Below are 20,118 nucleotides of genomic sequence, written 5' to 3' on the forward strand. Positions count from 1 at the left end.
ATAAAATCAATTATCTGAAAATGTACTTGAAACAGTGGAGCGATTACGTAGTCAATTCATTTGTACTTTTATTGGTGTTAATTCTTGTAATGTGAAGTATATATCCTGATCATTAAGACCAGCAAATTTGAACACGTGAACAAGATCAATAAAAAATATCCTTTTAAGTTTGATTTGTTGTCGTTTCTAATTCAATTCAGCCTGTTCTTTTCTGCACCACACTCAGTCTGCTGTTCTTTCAACAGCTCTCCAGGGCTTTCAAAGTTTCGTTTAAAAAGTCAATTAAACGTTCTGTCATTTATGAAGCTTTACTGCCGTAATATACTAATATCTTTAGAACATTAACACACTGTTCTAACATTTTTAGTTACACTATGTTTCCACGAATAATTTTGTAAGAAATTTTGAATACAAATATAGAAGAGATTGATGAAAATCTCAAAAGAATAGTATAATTAAAGGAGTACAGTTATGTCTTTAATATTTTGTTCTTTGCCGGTATCTGTTACATCAGATATAGATTATAAACCTTTCTAAAATAAGCAGCTGTTCACTGAATTGTACCAAATAGCACATCATCGCAGATTGCAAAACAGAAGTTACTCAATCTGTATGTCTTATTATATGGGTCTTGACCAAATCAATTTACATCACACCCGTGCATCTGACCCAGATGGAGGGCATAAAAACAGACTGTTCGGCCCTCAGGTACAATGCCCACGACACCAGTAGTTCGAAAAGCGACTTCATCTGAGGACAGTAGTTAATCAAGGAGGAGACGTTTCTGGTCCTCAACGACTGCACAGATTACATCTCCATGCCTATGTACTCGGCCAGCTGTACCAAAGTACCAAACTCGACAACCCTCAGTGCCAGTGATACATGATTGCTTAGCAGTCCAGGACAGGGTACAGCAATTCTTTATCAAGCGCCATAGAAAATACTTTTAAGAGACAATGATTCTGATGCTATACCATCCAAAGTGGAACCGGCACCAACATATCCTTGTTGCAGTTCCAAGAACAAACGAATGGCGGATGTGTTTTTGCTAAGCATTATCGTGAATATGACCATCGTAGCCCTCAAGCAGGCCATAAAGTGCCCATTCTGGTACTTTGTCTAACCCATCACCGTGCGCAATTGCCAGGGGATTACCATCAGAAGCAAGTGGCAACGTTTTGATTATCAACGACCACCTTCAGTGGTCTGTTCTTGCATAGTTGGCAATATCTTGTTTGGAGCACTTGCCTCATCTTGAGCGTAATGTTGCTGTTGGGACCGAAGTTAATAATGTGCCTACCGAGCAGAAATCCAGAAGGTTGTTCAGAAAAAGAATGTCGAACACATGCTGCAGAATAATGTCAATGGTCACATTGTAGACATACGCAACCTTGACAACATTCTTAACATTGAAATGCTATGAGTCTATGATCACAATGTCTCGCTGTAGTTCAGTGTGGACCGTCTGTATAATGCCCACGGACACTCACTGGGCAAGGCGATGTTTGAATTACAACTTGTACCTGTAATGCCCAAGCTTGTCGTGAGGCAGAGACAAGAGGTCCCTGCAGTGCTGGTAGGTAAATCTGCCACATGGTTTGCTTCTTCATCCATTCCGTGGCATCATCTTGTGAGATTTTATTGATTCTGTCAGCTTTCTGATAGGTGCCACCACCTTCCATGAACTATACCTACTAACAAATGCAGTGGAGTGATCAACACCCACTCATCTACTGGGAACACAAGGTAGTTTGTCAAAAAGAGGTATGAAATAAAATTTAAATCCCTTGTAAACAAAGATAACTTCCCTATAATATTCCTATTACCCATTTATAAACAAAACTAACACCCCCTGCCATAAATATAATTCCTATAACTCATTTAAGTTCAAGGAGAGAAACAATGGTAGAAATATGCACACTATACACGCACACATACTTATACACTATCATACATCAAGTGAAAAATGAGAAAAGAGTAAGAGTGCTAAAACACATGCACAAATAAAACTTCTGTAAATTATGTTGTGCATATATTTGTACAAGTTCGAAAGTTATATTTCAAAATCATTCATTAGGTGGTATTTAACTCAAGATTAATACTGATGATGACGATGATGATGATGATGATGTTGATGAATGAATAAATTTAAAAGCAAATTCAAGATGATTCTGATACTGAAGCAATGGTATGACAAATTAAATCTGAAAAAGAAACTTTTTAAAATTAAATAACTTTTAATAGTGATTTATAAACAACATTTACAAGGGTTTAGCAGGAAATGGCTGATATAAAAACTAAAATCAGCTTAAAATCTCAAACATTTTATTTTCAAAATATATTTAAGTTATTTATTCTGAAATCTTATTCTATCTCACAGTATAAAAGTACTGATATGAAAAGTTAGTCCAGACATAATGCCATTATAAGGGCATTGAGTTTGTCTACATTACACAGACCGTGTCTGGCTCATTATTAAAATTCTTTATAAATGTTCTAATTAGGTAATATAAAATTTAAAAAAGCATGGTTGTTACAAGGAAGGCAAGGAAATATAATCTGAACAAATAGTACTGACAATAGCAAAAAACAAACCTGTATTCAGAATACTGGTGGCAAGTTATTTCACTCTAAATTTCTGACAAACAAAATAGATAAAAGAAAAGCAGTTTTTGGTATTTTAAAAGTGCAGTGGGCAGGACTAGAATTATTCCGAATGAACTATACTGGCTTTGCATGTGGAACAATCTAATTCGTTGATAACTGACCAATGAAGGCTATTGAGCACTGAGAATCAGAGAACAAGAGTGAAGGTTAAAATTCCTCTCCTAATTAAAAAAGGCTTAGGTTGGTGGTGGGATCACTTTACTGTGAAAATAATGCTAATGCTTAAACAGGAGTTTCTGAATGGGACTTGCAACTAGGATTTAAGACCATGAAATTAAACTCCACAATTTACATTATGATACTGGGATAAACTAATGTAGGAAATCTTTAATGTATCAGTATTAACAATGTTAGTAAGATTCAACACACACTAAGAGGTTCTGGGAAATCAGTGCAAAACCTACCTTGTACAAACTGTTATACAGATACGTATTGTACTTATGTTTAGAATGATCACTGGACTTGTAACTTATAAATAACTACTATGGAACTCTTTGAGGAAAATGTTCAAGTTCACAAAAGATGGAGAAAACGACCATATTCTTACAAAATCTTACCCCATCCCCACAAAACATATGAAGTTCCTATTGCACTGGTTTTAAAATTAGAGTAGGCAGGGTTTTTTTTATTAAAATTACGTACATATTTAATGGGATTTTCTAAATTGGTACAATTTTTTATTCCTTTTATAATTATTTATTTTTTTACCATGGGATAGAAAAGTGCTAGGATCAGCAATGTGAAACAGGGACGGTCTGATGAATGGAAACACATATATATTTTTGGTCTATCAAAAAGTTTTGCAGTTACAATTATAACATTTTGAAATGAGAAAATGCCGTATATGCAGTCAGAATTGATGTTTGGAACAAAACAGGCACTCTCATTGCACAAAACGATATCTTCCAAGCAAATGACATTTTTGTCCTGGTTGATTCTCATTAATCTCAGATCTTTTTACTGATAGGTCTTCTTTAAATGGATATAAGTTTCAGTGCAAGTAAAAGAACAAGAGTAGCAAAAGAAACTTGACTGCTATGACAATTAAAAATAATATCTCCCTGTTAACAGAAATGTTATAAACTGTCAACTTTAATGGCATTTATCAATGTAAACAATACATATTATGTGGAGAGAGATTACAACCAAAATGAAATTGAGTGAGTGAGTGGTTTAATGAATTTATGATAGCTCAATGCCCAAACAATTCAAAATAAAAAGTATACTAGCATGTGATAAGATTATTCAAGAGTCACACAATACGCCATATCTGAAGATCTTCATGCGGCTTTTGACTAAACACAAGTACACCAATAAATATTCTTCCTCATTATGAGTATTTGCAATCAGATTTAGGGGTACAAAGTGTACTTTTCAAACGTCATAGCGGGTGATGCCATCCTCACTGTTCTGGTCTTCATCTGGATCTGAAAGAGTGGGAATGATGGGAAGGTCAGTACAAAACAAGAGTTATTGAACTCTAAAGTTTAATATCCAGAAGGCATTTTTTAGTATACTCTGTATATTTTTGTTTACAAAATTCTGAAATATGCTCCTAAAGGTTGAGGTTGCAGCTATAATTTGAGGTTTAATAAAATAGATAAGAATTAAGTAAGTTTATTTTCAATGTTGGGTTTCCCTACCTTTAAAATAATATTTATCATAGATAACACGTTAGTAAATCCAAAACTTTTGCTCTGAAACATCAGATAATAAAACAATTATGTATTTAATGATGAATACACAGGAAACTTTTTGGTCTATATATGAAAAGAGTTTACATAAATCACATGTGGCTGGACACTTACTAAGTGTGCATCCTTATCACATACTCTCAGATAATTCCTAAGTTGTTCAAACAGAGCAATAAATATACCATACGTGTCATATTTTGGCTAAGCTCATGTGAAGACCTGCTGTGATAATTTAAATTCGGCCTAATTCCTTTCAAATCAGAACACTATAGACTGAATCTGATCTAATCAGTATATTCGAAAAGTGTATTAAAAATTCTCCAAATAAAATTTAGTGTTTTTCTTTTTGTTTTTATTATTTAATATGCCAACTTTGATACCTGATTATTATGAAAGTTTCCCTAGAACCTATGTATAGAACTTGGACAAATTTCAATGCAATAAAAGTCTTTAAGAAACATAAAATGAAAGTTTTAATAGTGATGTGCAAAACAGCGTCAAGACATCAGCAATTGGTGAATCAGTTCAACCACCTACTGTTTGTCAGGCAAATTTTTTGTAAGGACAGTTGTTACTAAAGGTGAATGGGATAAAAAATATTTTTTTTAAAAAAAAAAAAATGACAAAATCAAATTCATCAATTATTTATCTAAAATTAGTTTTAAAAAATTCTCTCTAAATAACAAGTTTGTGTTATTTTTTGTGACCTTAATAATCACAATTTCTACTCTGTTATCAAAATTTCTACTTTTATCTCAAAGTCTGTATTTGTTCTTTGAGTTTTTTTTTCTTCTGTGATTTTAATATACTTCTGCAATTCATAAAAAGCAATATCAATAAATTTTTAATCTGATGTATTTAAGAATAACTATGGACAAAAAGTATTTACAAATTGTTCTAAGCAGTGTAAAAGTTTATTACAAAGTTACACACCTTTTTTGGGCTGTCTCCCGAAGATAAATCCAAGACCTGTGTCTTGTGTAAGTGAGAGGATCTTAAGCTTAAAGACAATATTTTTTAAAGGGACTTTGCCAAGAATTTCTGACGTACAAATAATCTTTAGTCACCAATTTAAGTTTTCTTTTACTGGTGATATTTTTTTTTTGGGATGGGTGGGTTCCAAAAGTGGTCTGTTTGGTAAAAAAAGGCTTATTTCTAGTTCAGCTGAATGCTGTGTTCCAATACAGCCCTAACATGTCAATCTAAGCTGTAAGAAAATGAAAAAAGGAAAACTAAAAATAATGATATCTGCTTTGCCTGAATAATATAACTAATTGTTGCCATAACCCAAAATGGTCAGCAAAAGACTACTAGAAATCATAGCTTATCCTGGTGCATTAATCACAAATTAATGACACTTTATTTCAAAATATTTCCTTAAATCATTTCACAAATTTATTTTGTCTTCTAGGCAAACTACTGAACTTCCACAAAAGTGTAAGAACAAATATGAAAGTATCAAAACTAATGAAGCAACCTTCTTGATATAATAGAAGAGAAAGACTTAATCATTCAAAAAAAGCAGAGGCAAACATAATGAGCAAGAACATGTGAGAAATAAAGAGATAATCAATCAAATCTACAAGGTTGATAAATAAAACTTTGATTTTGTTTTAGGAAAGATTCATTAAGTGAATGAGAATAAAAAGTACTTCCGTTTTATTTTCATAATTGCTATACATCATAAAAATTCTTCTGCTCACTTTGTAATACGACCACCCTCTCACTATGTCCCCTACTGAAGTTCTTGGTTCTACAGACATAACGGCCATAGTCCCCATCTCCCAGATAACCTTTCCGGATGGTCATGGACACAAAAAGAGTATTATAGTCTTCTGTCAGATCTGTATCAGTGACCACTTCATATTTCCAGCTGGTATGGATTGGTGAGTTGCTACTTTGATACACCCACTCCAACCCTCCATCCATAGGATATGCTGCTACTGCGCAGTGCAATGTCACTTCCTGTCCCAATGTAGCATTAACTGTGTCTTGGAAAACTTCAACTTCAGGGCTAACTTAACAAAAAAGATAAGCAAACAGGAACTGTACATATTATTTACATAGCAACAAATGCAGTTGTTTTGATTTAAAAATGGCATTTGTAAAAGTTTTAATATTTGCAATAACTTTGAAAATCAAATGACTTGTTTTCTGTCTTCATACTTGTACAGAAGATATTGTATAACCTCAGTAAAGAACTAGTGTATTCTTAATTTCAAATATGAGAGAATAAACCTATATTTATCCCTATATTAAACAAATATGACATAATACACCTATATTTATCCCTATATTAAACATTCTTTCTATGGATCATAACTCAGTCCAAAGATGCAAATTAGAAGTCTCGTCTTCAGGCAAGACCCTGATTCAACATTTTGGCCTAAACTTTTACAATTACATTTATTGCTGAACATTGCAGACGCCAGAAATCATTTTAAGATTTAGTTAAAAGAGCATCCATTTCATAATGTGTCTTCTTCAACTGTCAGATTATCTAAAGAGTAAATCAAAATGTCTAATTATATGTTTTCAAAGAAAAGACAGGAAGACTTGAGAAAGACAGAGAAATAGCAACAGGATAAGTACAGTTGACATAGATTTGGATCTCTTTGCGATCTTTTCCAATGCTATTCGACGCCAAGCATGTGTATATGTTGTCATAGTAACGTGTGATATTATGAAGGAAAAGTCTGTTTCCTTCAACTCCACTATCTGAAAAACAATGAAAGTGAAAGAGAAATCAGAATGTCTTTCTTGGATGTGACATTGTAGATGTTTCAACCGAACATTGAAAGTAGACCTTAGTCCCCTATATCAAATACCTTAACTTATTAAGTATGATGATTTATGCAGTATCTAAACATTTCTGTTTGATGCCATCAATGGTTAGCGAGGTAATTTAGTCATGAATATTCCCCCAAGGCCGTTTTAGGCAGTATTTGTGACTTAAGTCCATCTAACATCACTGGGGAACCCCACATTGCGAAGCACATTTTTCGACAGTTATTGAGTGTGAAATTTTCCTTTATTGTTTTCAGATTTCATTCATTATAGTAAATGGGAAGGAGGTGTTGTTGATGGATGTAGCAGCACAAATATGTCCTTGCTGTTCAAAACCACCATAAAAAGATAATATCATGAACTAACAATTTTCTTATCAGTTAAAAGTCAAATGAAAATGCAATGTACGAAGTCATCAAATTCTTATGTGAGAGAAAAGCAAAGTAAGACTGAGCTCAAGACATTAAAGCCTTGCTCATGTTTTCACAATAAATGTAGTATTTCCCACCAGAACTATATAAACAATACCATATACTGGAAAAGAATTTTCATATGAAGCCACTATTTGAAGAAAAAAAAATGCAGGCTCAAATTCTCTTAATAAAACTAGAGAATGGTTGCTGAAAAATGTGCTGCATGTTACTGAGTTAATGGCTGCACGAGATTTTCATTATTTTAAAGTAACAATAACTGGGAATTGATGTAAAATTAAACCATGAAATTTGAGTAAAGATTGATGATTTAGCTTAGCTGTTTAAACGAATATAGCAGGGAAAGTATGTGGTCACTGAAAACATTAGAAACGCTAATAGGAACAGCCAAAATGTTTCAATATTTTACTTTGAAATTGATCTAACTTCTGAATGAACACATTCCACCTGCCAAACTGTAAACCCAGGTATTCTTCATACTTCTGTCTTTCTTTCTCTCTGTCTCTCTCAAAATGATTAGATTCAAGAGGCTACTGACAGAAGTCTGGAGTGCAAATGTGAGATTTCAATGCTCAGCACTGTATTTAGTAAGGACAAGTTACCAGTATGCAGGTGTATTTTTCTTTAGGTCGAGCAATATTATTATCCATAAAATTGAATGCCCCTTTACTTCTTAATCGCTAACTTTTAATGATTCTAAAATGAACTAAAGTTCATTAAATGTAGGTAACAACCAGATAATACAAAGGAAACGTTTCTTTTCTTTAGACTGAAAAATGTTGACATTGTCTAAGATAGTGCCTATGTTTTTCGTACTTTGCTAACAAGAATGTCAATAAGTTATTCTCACGAATTCAGTTTTGTCTCTGTCTGTATCTATCTTCTTACATAGCTGGTGAATTGTGTTGGTGATGCAATGTTGTAATATATGACTAGTTAGCAGGGTTACCAACCTTGCCCTATTCTGTCCACTTGGTATGGCAATTTCCAGAACCAGCGTACAGTTGGAGTCGGGGAACCAGTTGCGTTGCACCAGAGAGTGCCTGTATCTCCTTCGTTAAATGTCATATCATGTGTATCGCGTATCACTGGTGGAACTGCAAAATATATTAAAAGAATCACCATAAATGCATAATTGCATCTAAGTGAGTGTAATTGTTTGTGCTTTTAGCATGTTTCACACACTGTGAAAAAAAATAGCTACACTGAGAAGGACACAGTGTACCTTAATCATTTAAAGTCAATTATTAAGTCCTTCGGACATGATTTTCTACAGAGACGTATACTCTGCACAGAGTTTACACTACACCAAAATACATAAACATGTTTGCAAAACATGTACAGGCACACAGAGTGAACTCACTTTTCATGTAGAGATCATCCTGAGGAAAGACCTAAATATCGACGTTCCCCATCTAGATGAGCTCTCCAAACATACACACACACACACACACACAAGGGAAATAAAAACTCATTTTATACAGTAATATAAATGTCTGCGATGATCTTGATCTTAGACACTGCGTATACAGTCTCACTCTCTCTCCAACACACACACACATTGAAAGAAAAAAGGGTATAATCACTTTCAACCATGAGGTCGACCTGTTCCCGGACATCATCACCAACCCTACACGTGTAATCACCAGCGTCCCCTAGTTGTACATTTCCTATCTTCAAGTTCCACTCTTCTTTGTAAGATTTGCTGATGGTCATCCGCTTCTTGAAGGCAGGCATAACATGCTCTGATATGCTTATGATGGTATTAGGGTTCTTAAACCATCTCACCTATTGCCACAATAGAAATTGCACAGAGGATATAAGATATATGAAATAAATTCATTGTTTTTGTCAAGTCGTTGCGAGCAAAAGATTTGAAGTAAAAACAACACACAAATGTATGATTCATCTTACATTGTGACCATCATTAGCATAATGCAGTGGAATGAAGCTGAAGTACATTTTGGATGCCTCGGACATAACACCCTTTACTTTTATGATGTCATTGCATGTACTATGAAAATTTATCATATGACCTCACCGATGTGACTTTATGTAAAACCTTGCAAACTTTATTTAGAAAATGTGTATTTCCTCCACAAATTTTTGTTAATATAAATATGATTCTACCTGTCTAGTCCATGTCAGCTACCTCTGTGTGTCCTTGAGGACAGCACTTAGCTCTCATTCCTTGCATGATATGGTCAAAATAAAGTGATGAAGGTGTCGTTAAAAACCGACCATCCATCCAACAAACCAACTATTAATAGCATCATGACAATTACACTTTTGATCAATGAACTCGATATAGTGGAGTGAAATGATATAACAAAATGGTATTATGAATGTAATTGTAAACAATAGAGCTTTCTTGAGGTAAATATGAAATAGATCAATAAATAGGTAATTAAAAACAATGGGCCCAAGGTCATGTAGCACAGGATGCTGTGGCCTGTGAGGGCATTCAACAGCACATGAATGGAGTCCATTTTTGTATTCTTAGTCAATCTAGTTTTTCTTATTTTATTCTGTTATGATATAAGAATAATACAATTCGAATAAACAACATTTCAATATTTGTTTTTTTTTCTGAAAAGTTTACACATAGTTCCTGTTATGATTGAAACCTGAACACCACGAAATAATACACGTTACTTTACTGCTCCGAGGCACTCACATACTTGTGGTGATTGTCATTCAACTTTGGATGAAATTGTGTTTGTTAAAGAGGATGGAATAAAATTTAAGACAACTTTTTGTCAAGATAAGCCAGAAAATTTCCATCTAAAGTTATCGTTCTGATTGTCAGAATTTTGCCGTCATGGTGGCGGTCAGTATGATAGTTCAGTGTGATTCATCGGTTCTGGATAATACCTCAGAAACATGTATTTTGATTCAGTCTGGAGTTGCTTGTGGTTCATTCAATTTGTTGTACAAGATAAAACAATACTATTAAGAGTGAATATAAATGAAAAGTTTATGTCAATGAGAAGCTGATACATTATATCAACGTTCAATCTCTCTCTCTCTTGACCAGTGGCAAGCATTAATGTTAAATTAGTGGGAACGATTATAAAGTATACAATAAGATTCCACCCATGGGTCACGAGGCTTTGCCGAGTGTCTGACGTAAAATTCTGATCCCAAGGGTGGAATTTTCCTATCTATCACTGATGCATAATGAAGGATTATTTTCTCACATTCCATAATTAAATATTAGGGATGAGGTCAATATCCTGCCTATCTAGTGCTGATGAAACTTTAAAACAGCAAAACACTCGTTAAAAATGTCCTCACCTTAAGATCAAGCTCAAAATGATGGATTCACAAACAAATTCATGGCAAATTTTAAATAATTTATATAATGTTTAAATGCATATCAGCATTCCAGGAATGGTGGCTGAGACCATCAACGCAATAGATGCAATGTGTCAGAACCTGTATACTGAAGACATTTTATGCAATGATAAAAATCTGAACACGATTAAATGAGACACACAAACAATAATTACAGGCTACTGCATTTTTATGGGAAAATATGAATGAGTTTTCTTTGAGTAATACTGCACAACACTGGGAGTGTAGTATTAGTCTGACAAAAAAAAAACAAGTTCATATTTTCCAATACAACTGCTGTAACTTTTTTATTATATACTCATTCCTATCTAAGGCTTACTAATAAAAGAATACACTACAAGAAACAAAGCAATTTAATTCATGCTGTATAACAAAGTTAATACAAAACCATAGATTCATCAATACACAAAAAGAATGTTAATCCACATATAGCAGCACCAAGCAACTTTTGAACTTAGTCGTGTGCACATGACATTAGTTTAAAAAGTATTCTCGTTTTGGTCTAATTAAAATTGAAATTTAGTGTTTTCGAGTCATATCATCATTGAAACAATTGAAATTTAGAGTCATATTGTGAATGAATGCGCACTGAAACAGCTTTTCCAGTTGTTCTGGAATGGATGGATTTTGTTCTGTCAATCCAACCCAGTTCTGCTTTTCTGCTTGTGATGGGCTGGATTTATAAGGTCAATTCCATATCAGTTACATGTGAGTTGAGCAGATGAATCAACTGAACAAACATATCCTTCTGTTCTGTCATGGTCTGGAATCATAATGTGAAGAAAATATGAATTCTTTTAATTGAAATTATCAAAATGACACTATGGAATATCATACATTTCGTTTTGAGTGCAATTTCAGTTTGGAAATGTAGCCAAAATTACAGTACAATTGTGGTGTGTATCAGGTTTTCCATGACATAGGTCATGTCATTCGGATTTACATGGGTCATGTCATTGGGATTTGCAGAACCAACTAAGAAAGTACATTTTGAGGAAATTCAAGAAGCATAAATGTAAGTATGTTTATTGTCATTCTTATTACCACCTAAAGAAGACATAAGTTTATGCCCTATCACTTGCATGCTCGCTGCTGGAGGGACCCCAGCTAACATTATTGAGAAGATAAATTTCTTTTAAATACATGCTACTTTACTGCTATTCTCACTCAACACTGAAGGTTAAGTTTGTTAATGAGGACAGAAAGTTTTATAACCAAAGAAAAACAACGAAATAATCAGAAAATTCAGTCAAAGGTGTTGGGATTGCCTCAATACTGCTGTCATGGTGGTGGGTAAATTTGAAAGTGCAGTGTGCCAGGATATTTTAGTCCATCAGTCTTGGATAATCTATTTAAAAAATTTGGAGTCACTTGAGATTCATTAACATCAGATTAAAGGATAAAAAAGCTATTCAGAGTGAAGTTGTGCAAATTTTACATGAAAGGGAAGTTGTTGACTGATTCAATGTATCAAAGGTCAGCCTGATTAAATCTCTCTCTCTCTAACATAAGCAATTAGTGATCACTAGCAGTCCATCCATTTTCACATTTATAAGTGATCATCATTCCATTGCCATTACATTTAGCTGAAGCCATAAGTTGTTCATTGAATATGGGTACATATTTACCATACAAGTAAGCAGTTAATATTTTTAGTTAACAATGTTTAATACCTCTGTATTTTTACCGGTAGCAAAAAGGTTAAATTAATGTGTCTATGAAGTAGATAATATCTATACATATCACATGATGTGTTATGTTTATTTAATTTTAATTTTTTGTTGGTTTTTTTATTATTTATTTATTTCATTACATGCTGTTGCAATATAACATCGTATGTTGGTTGTGACCTTTCCAAAAACTGAGTTTATTTCTATTTGACCCCAATTTATTTTTTATATTTTATTCTGTATTCTGTGTAGACAACTAATACATAGCTATATTATTCTCCATGTGCATGGGTTTAAAATCAGAATTATTATTAAAAGAAGTAAATAAGTTTATTTGGGTTTAGGTCTAGGTTCTGACATTTCCTTAGTGTATTTTACATAATCCAGGTTATGGTTTTATTTTGTAAACATTAGGATCATTCTAGAAGGTTAATTTCCATTAGGTAATTTTTTGTTTATAGAAAATGTTAACTGTGACCAGAGGTCAAGTACAGAAAAATATAATTTTGCAAATGGTCTGTAATTCTTGGATTATTTTGTGATTTGAATTCGCAATACATATGTTCTTTTTCATCATTTTTACTTGTATTCTATGGAAATAAATTATTTGTTGAATTTTACAAATCTTGTTGCCTTTCACTCCTTTCTGTTGCTTATTTTTAGAGCAATAGACTCATAACAAACGTCATTTATATAACGTTCCAGAAATCCATTTAATATTTCTATTTTTTTAAATAAAAAAAAATGCTATTAATGGTATAAAAAAGGAGACCACCCAAAAATAGAAGGAAAAAATATTTTAAAAAATAACAACAAATTTACCGTATTATCGCCTGGATCAGGCACAATACATGGCAAAGTGGCAGGTCCATTAACAGCAGCCTTCACCAACACAGCTTTTACACCATTCAAGAGGGACCCTGAAAAACAGACATATCTCTTTCATATATATATATATATATATATATATATATATATATATATATATATATATATATATATATATATATATATATATATATGGGCCTATCTGTCTATCCCTCTGCGTCATGAAGATCGTCAGTTTAATTGTTGTTGTTTTGGGTTTAATGCCATTATCAATGATAACGGTGGAGGAAGTACCCGGAAAAATCCTGGGAAGATGCATCGATCCATGAGTAACTAGTCTGCAAGCTTTCTCACATACCCACACTGGCAAAACCTGAGGCTAGAACCCACACAGAGCTGAAATATCGGTGATCTTAGACTAATTAGCCCCCCCCCCCATTCTAATTGTATCAAAAGCTATAAACTTTGTGTACACAAAACGAATCACATGACCTAGGAATGGGGTGGATGTGGGTGCATGCTATTGCTGTTCTCTGTATTTCACTGGTTACCTATAATTAGCGATCACTTCAACATAGAAACAAGAATAATCAGTCCCTTGGTCATGTTGACTTGGTAATTCATTGACAGCTAAATATATCGAGTAGCACCTTTAGGATGGTTTGACAATTAAATCAAGCTAAAGCTAGAGGATTAGTGACTTATCAAAGCCCCAAATACAATGGGTGTTTTTCCCCCACCGTAAAGGAACTAAGATCATTACGTTACATTATAGTTAGTAGCCGCTAATTTTATCTATATGGAGTGGGTGATTTCTGGAATTGTGACATCCAAAGTACTATCTCACGAAGTAGTTATGAACTTGAAGCTACTGTTTTATTGATAGTTATTAAAAAGAGGATCAATGCCTCTCCAACTTCATTTAATTTTCAACTCTGATGGAGAAACATGGAGATTTTACTGTGTTCTGCAAATAAATAACTCCAAGGACCCAGAATACTTATAGAATATTTATAGAATACTTATAGAATATTTATAGAATACTTATAGAATACTTATAGAATATTTATAGAATACTTATAGAATATTTATAGAATACTTATATAATACTTATAGAATATTTATAGAATACTTATAGAATACTTATAGAATATTTATAGAATACTTATAGAATACTTATAGAATACTTATATAATACTTATAGAATATTTATAGAATACTTATAGAATACTTATAGAATATTTATAGAATACTTATAGAATACTTATAGAATATTTATAGAATACTTATATAATACTTATAGAATATTTATAGAATACTTATAGAATACTTATAGAATATTTATAGAATACTTATAGAATACTTATAGAATATTTATAGAATACTTATAGAATACTTATAGAATATTTATAGAATACTTATAGAATACTTATAGAATATTTATAGAATACTTATATAATACTTATAGAATATTTATAGAATACTTATAGAATACTTATAGAATACTTATAGAATATTTATAGAATACTTATAGAATACTTATAGAATACTTATATAATACTTATAGAATACTTATAGAATATTTATAGAATATTTATAGAATACTTATAGAATACTTATAGAATATTTATAGAATACTTATAGAATACTTATAGAATACTTATATAATACTTATAGAATACTTATAGAATATTTATAGAATACTTATAGAATATTTATAGAATACTTATAGAATACTTATATAATACTTATAGAATATTTATAGAATACTTATAGAATATTTATAGAATACTTATAGAATACTTATAGAATACTTATATAATACTTATAGAATATTTATAGAATACTTATAGAATATTTATAGAATACTTATAGAATATTTATAGAATACTTATAGAATACTTATAGAATACTTATATAATACTTATAGCACATATAATACAGATCAAGATGAACTACTGTGCATCAATCTGAAGGAAACTGCAAGAGCACAATTTATCAGAATTTACCACATAAGCATGCAAATGTTTTTGGGAAACCTCTTTGGCTGTGGGTCTCTCTTTTGCAAAATGTAAATGAGGGTTCAGTGACCAAAATCAGAAGCATAAGGGACTGACCATTTAATTTTCTGGATGTGGTTAGTTGTATCAAAATAATACATGTAGGAACAAATATGGCTTCCTTGGGCAAGTGGATTTTAAGTCATGACAAACGATTTTTAGATTTTTTTAGATATGTCTGGCATGTGCCTGTGTCAGAAAGAATTCTCTTAGCACTTGACTGTAAAGCAAACACCACTCTATGCCACTGTTGCATTATTTTTTCCCATTTGTTTTGTGTGGTAAATTACAGCACAACAGACCCTATGAAACGAGTGCAGAAGCAGGCTAAGGCCTTCACTGGTAAAATACCTAAATTGGCATGCCAATATCATAAGCCAATGACTAGAAAAACATATGACTAGAGTATTTAGTAGTGTAGAGAAATGAACAGCAGTCAAGCATACTAAGGAAGAAAAAAAACTACTAGGTCAATTTAGTACTGTCACTAAGATAGAGGACGCCTAAGTTAACTTCAGTCACATTAGCACCTGAAGTATAACATTGTTATTAGCAAACATATGGCTATGCGATAAACAAAACAAAGCCCAGGACACACACTAGCACAGATTACAGCCAGTGTAAATAATAAGCAGTTCTCACATTTGACTGAACTTATAGATTTGAATGTTAAATTGTTTGTAATATTGTGCCAGTGGCTGTGCAAATAAAAAAAGATTATCTTTATTTACAAAGCAGCTATAATGGATCTTTTGATATTTGTCCTTAAAGATCAAACACACAGAGATTATATATATATATATATATATATATATATATATATATATATATATATATATATATATATATGATCTACTCGGTGCAGATGCACACTTTAATCACAGTTGGAATGATATTCACATACCTTTATCTTCTTTATCCAATTATTGCCATGGTCAACAGTTTCAGATTGCATGATGGGATTGTCACTTTCAACTGTGACTACAAATATTGTAAAGACCAAGACAAATCGAATTTACATGTTTTGTCATAATGTATTTATGACATGATAAAGCTGTCACTAAGAGAGTGAACATGTGTCCAACCAGCATCATGTTCTCAAGAAAAAAACAGCGCATTAATATTAGACTGGTAATTAAGTTCATTTAGTGAAGTCACAAGATATGTCACAGGTCAGATAAAAAATAATGTACAGATTTTTCAAACTGAAAAAAAAGTATTTTTTGTTAGTTAGAATGAGAAGTAAGAATGGTCATTGTAAAAGAAAATAATACTGAAAAATAGTCAAGAATCTCTTGAAGGGACTGATGCAGTACTGAGTGAGAAGAAATTCCAGGAATTCAAGAGAAGACATTATCTTCCCTTTAACTATTGAGTGTTGAAACTATCTCTGATATTCTTTAGCAATAACAAGATTTTCAAATTAGCTGTTGTGGTGGACATATTGGATGACAGATTGGCACCTGAGTTTCATTTAGGACAAAGTAGATATCATTTTAAGTCTTTTGGTCAAAACCCCATGTCATAATGATCATTCATTATGGGAATGCAGTGACAACAAGATTTTCAGGAGAGCTGTCATGACAGCCATAATGGATGTATGACTTCATGGTACCATTTTCATTTGGGACCAATAACAAGTCATAAGATGGTGAAAATCCCATGCTGATTTAACCATCCATTTGGGAGTAAAGATAACCATATTTTCAAAATGACCAGTATTGTGGTTAGTCATTTAGGACCAAGTAGACACCATAATAACTCTTTAGTTGAAAACTCTGTGTCAGAATGACTTGGCTCTTAAGAGGAGTAGCTAAAACGTGATACTGGACGTCAGTTCAGCAATATTTTCATTTATCGTCAATAAAACATGAAAAGTCTTACAGCAAAAACCCCATGATAAGATCACCATTCATTACGTAGTGATAACAAGATTTTCAAGCTGTTTACTATGTCCATATTATATCCCAGATCAGCACCACTTTCATTTTGGACTAAGCAGACATCATCAAGTCCCTTGGTGAAAACCCAATATCAATATGACATTCTGTTCCAGAGGGTTAGCACTAAAATGATTTTCTAGATAGTTGCTGTGGTGGCCATATTACATGTCAGATCAGCGCCGTTTCACTTAGGACTAAGCGGACATCATAACAAGTCTTTTGATTAAAACCTCATGTCGATAAGATCATCCATTCAGGAGAAACAGCAATAATAAGATTATCAAGATGGCCGCAGTGGTGGCCATATTAAATGTCAGATCGGCACGGTGTTCATTTAAGACAAAGTTGACATCATTCTTTTGGTGAAAACCCCTCGTCAATATAACTTCTGTTAAGGAGGAGTTGCAATAAGAAGACTTTCAAGATGGCTGCCATGGTGGCCATACTGGACTTTCGATCAGTATGAATTTCATTTAGGCCAACAAAGTATCATAAGAAGTCTCTCAATGAAAACCCCAAGTTTATATGACAAGCAGTGTAGGAAGAGCTGGGATAGCAAGATTTTCAACATGGCCACTTTGGTGGCCATCTTGGATCCCAGCATGATTTTCATTTAGGAGTAACTAGACATGATAAGGAGTCTCTTAGTGAAAACTCCATGTTGATATGACCACTCATTCAGCAAAAGCAGTGATAGCAATGGTTCATGTGGAGGCCATATTGGACATCAGATTGGCACCATTTTTATTTAGGTCCCAAGAAGCTTGTCTTTTAGTTAAAAGTTCATGTTGATATGACCATCCATTCAGAAGGAGTAGCGATAACAGAATTTTCAAGATGGCCACTGTATCAGCCATATTGGAGGTGTAAGCAGCACCATTTTCATCTGGACCACTTAGACCATGAGATAAATATGTGTTAATGGCAATCCTCCAAATAGTTTAGGAGGAATAGTGATAACAAACTTGTGGTAACAGATGCACAATCATCGGACGATGGATGACAGCCAACAGACCATCCCATTAGCTATTCTGGTATATGACCAGTAGAGCTAAAATAAACCCCAGAAGAATAATTCCCAAAAATCCACGTCTCTTGGTACATTTTTCTCCTGTCGCCCTGTGGGCAAAAGAACAGGATTAATGTTGCCAATAACTAAGACACTGCTCTTCTTTGACAAAGAATAGGTGAACTGTCACTTTTGTCATCTGGTATCCATACTTGAACAATATGAGAAACAATCCCGATTACATGACAACATTTTGGTTTGTATAAAAGTAATCTCTTGTACCTTAATAACTTGTCAGCCAGCTATCGACTAAGTGTACCCGACATTAAGTAAATTAAAAAAATATAATAGTGTGTTGTCTGACGGAAAACAAAAAAACATAATATATCTTACCAATAAGAAAACAAGCGAGGATAACAGTCATCTGTAGCAACCTGGCTTAGATTCCGTCAGGCTACAATTCATAGTACCTGTAGAAACACAGAGAAAACATATAACAAAAAATTCCCTACGGCATCAAAATTATTTAGCTGTGATAAATAGTGCTCAAAATGCAATTCCATAACTGTTAACAATAGGAATGTGGAAGGTCACATATTGTATTAGGCGCCGCAGCTCACAAAAGTTGGTCCAGTGAGAACATATCAGGTAAAATTTGTGTTACATATTGAGAATCTCAACTTCACATGCTAAATCAAATTATTTTTGTATTCCATAGTTCCATTTTGTATCAGCAAGATTGAGGGATTGTTGACTTACACAGATATGGTTGAAAGTTTTCTTTCCAATATTGAGATTTTAGATTCTATCTGCTGAATTTAAATTTCAAATGAAACTTTCTCAATCGAACAAAGCCTCATAAATGCAAAGATTGTTTGTTCTAGGTAAAGTTTATTAAATAGTTTTGCCTATTTGATCCAAGTCAATGCCAGACTAAGGCCTTCCCGGGCCCTAAGCACTGACAATATTATCATGCCCCCATTTACAAAATGTGAAAGTGAAGAAGAAAAACAATACTCAAACCTAAATAAGTGGGAAATGGATTGAAACGGTCATATATATATATATATATATATATATATATATATATATATATATATATATATATATATATATATATATATATATATATATATATATATATATAACTTGATCCAATTCCAACATCACTGCTGCTTGAGTGCTTAGATCCAGTATTGCCTTCACTAACTGATGTTATTAATACCTCTATCTCATCTGGGGAATTTCCAACATTTTTCAAAACTGCCATTGTAAAGCTTCTGCTGAAGAAACCAACACTAGACCATAACGATTTAAAGAACTACCGCCCAGTTTCTAATCTCCCACTCATTTCAAAAATCTTAGAAAAGGTTGTTCTATCCCAGATTGTATCTCATCTAAATTCAAACAGTCTTTTTAGCAATGTACAATCTGCATATCGCCCTTGCCACAGTACTGAAACTACTCTTTTAAAAGTAGTTAATGGCATTCTCTCTGCATTGGATAGTGGAAAGATTACAGTCCTCACCCTCCTTGATTTGTCTGCAGCATATGACACAATAGACCATGATATATTACTTCACTGTCTCCAGCATGTATTTGGCATTCATGATACAGCCTTACTGTGGTTCAAGTCCTACTTGGTCAACAGGACACAAACTGTATCTGCAAA

The 20,118-nt window shown here is 33.0% G+C and overlaps 1 protein-coding gene across 7 annotated transcripts in view; it reads right to left on the bottom strand.

The window, feature by feature from the left end:
• Positions 1-2,308: 2,308 nt before the first annotated feature.
• The window catches only part of LOC149801402 (opioid-binding protein/cell adhesion molecule homolog), a 35,834-nt gene continuing 18,024 nt past the window's right edge, over positions 2,309-20,118 (bottom strand). For 6 of the 7 annotated variants that reach the window (XM_089955477.1, XM_089955478.1, XM_089955480.1 and 3 more), the window contains 7 exons: positions 18,840-18,916; positions 13,429-13,526; positions 9,166-9,367; positions 8,533-8,676; positions 6,954-7,079; positions 6,065-6,379; positions 2,309-4,094 (listed from right to left, as the gene is read on the bottom strand). In XM_089955477.1, the coding sequence (XP_089811603.1) occupies positions 4,042-4,094; positions 6,065-6,379; positions 6,954-7,079; positions 8,533-8,676; positions 9,166-9,367; positions 13,429-13,526; positions 18,840-18,870 (969 nt within the window). In that variant the 5' untranslated portion in view covers positions 18,871-18,916 and the 3' untranslated portion in view covers positions 2,309-4,041. Of the gene's footprint in view, positions 4,095-6,064; positions 6,380-6,953; positions 7,080-8,532; positions 8,677-9,165; positions 9,368-13,428; positions 13,527-16,398; positions 16,476-18,839; positions 18,917-20,118 lie in introns of those variants that run through there. The other variant, XM_089955483.1, reaches the window with a different exon arrangement.

Source organism: Sinohyriopsis cumingii, chromosome 4 (assembly GCF_028554795.1).
Source record: "Sinohyriopsis cumingii isolate HCF-2022 chromosome 4, ASM2855479v2, whole genome shotgun sequence".
NCBI classification, from domain to species: domain Eukaryota; kingdom Metazoa; phylum Mollusca; class Bivalvia; order Unionida; family Unionidae; genus Sinohyriopsis; species Sinohyriopsis cumingii.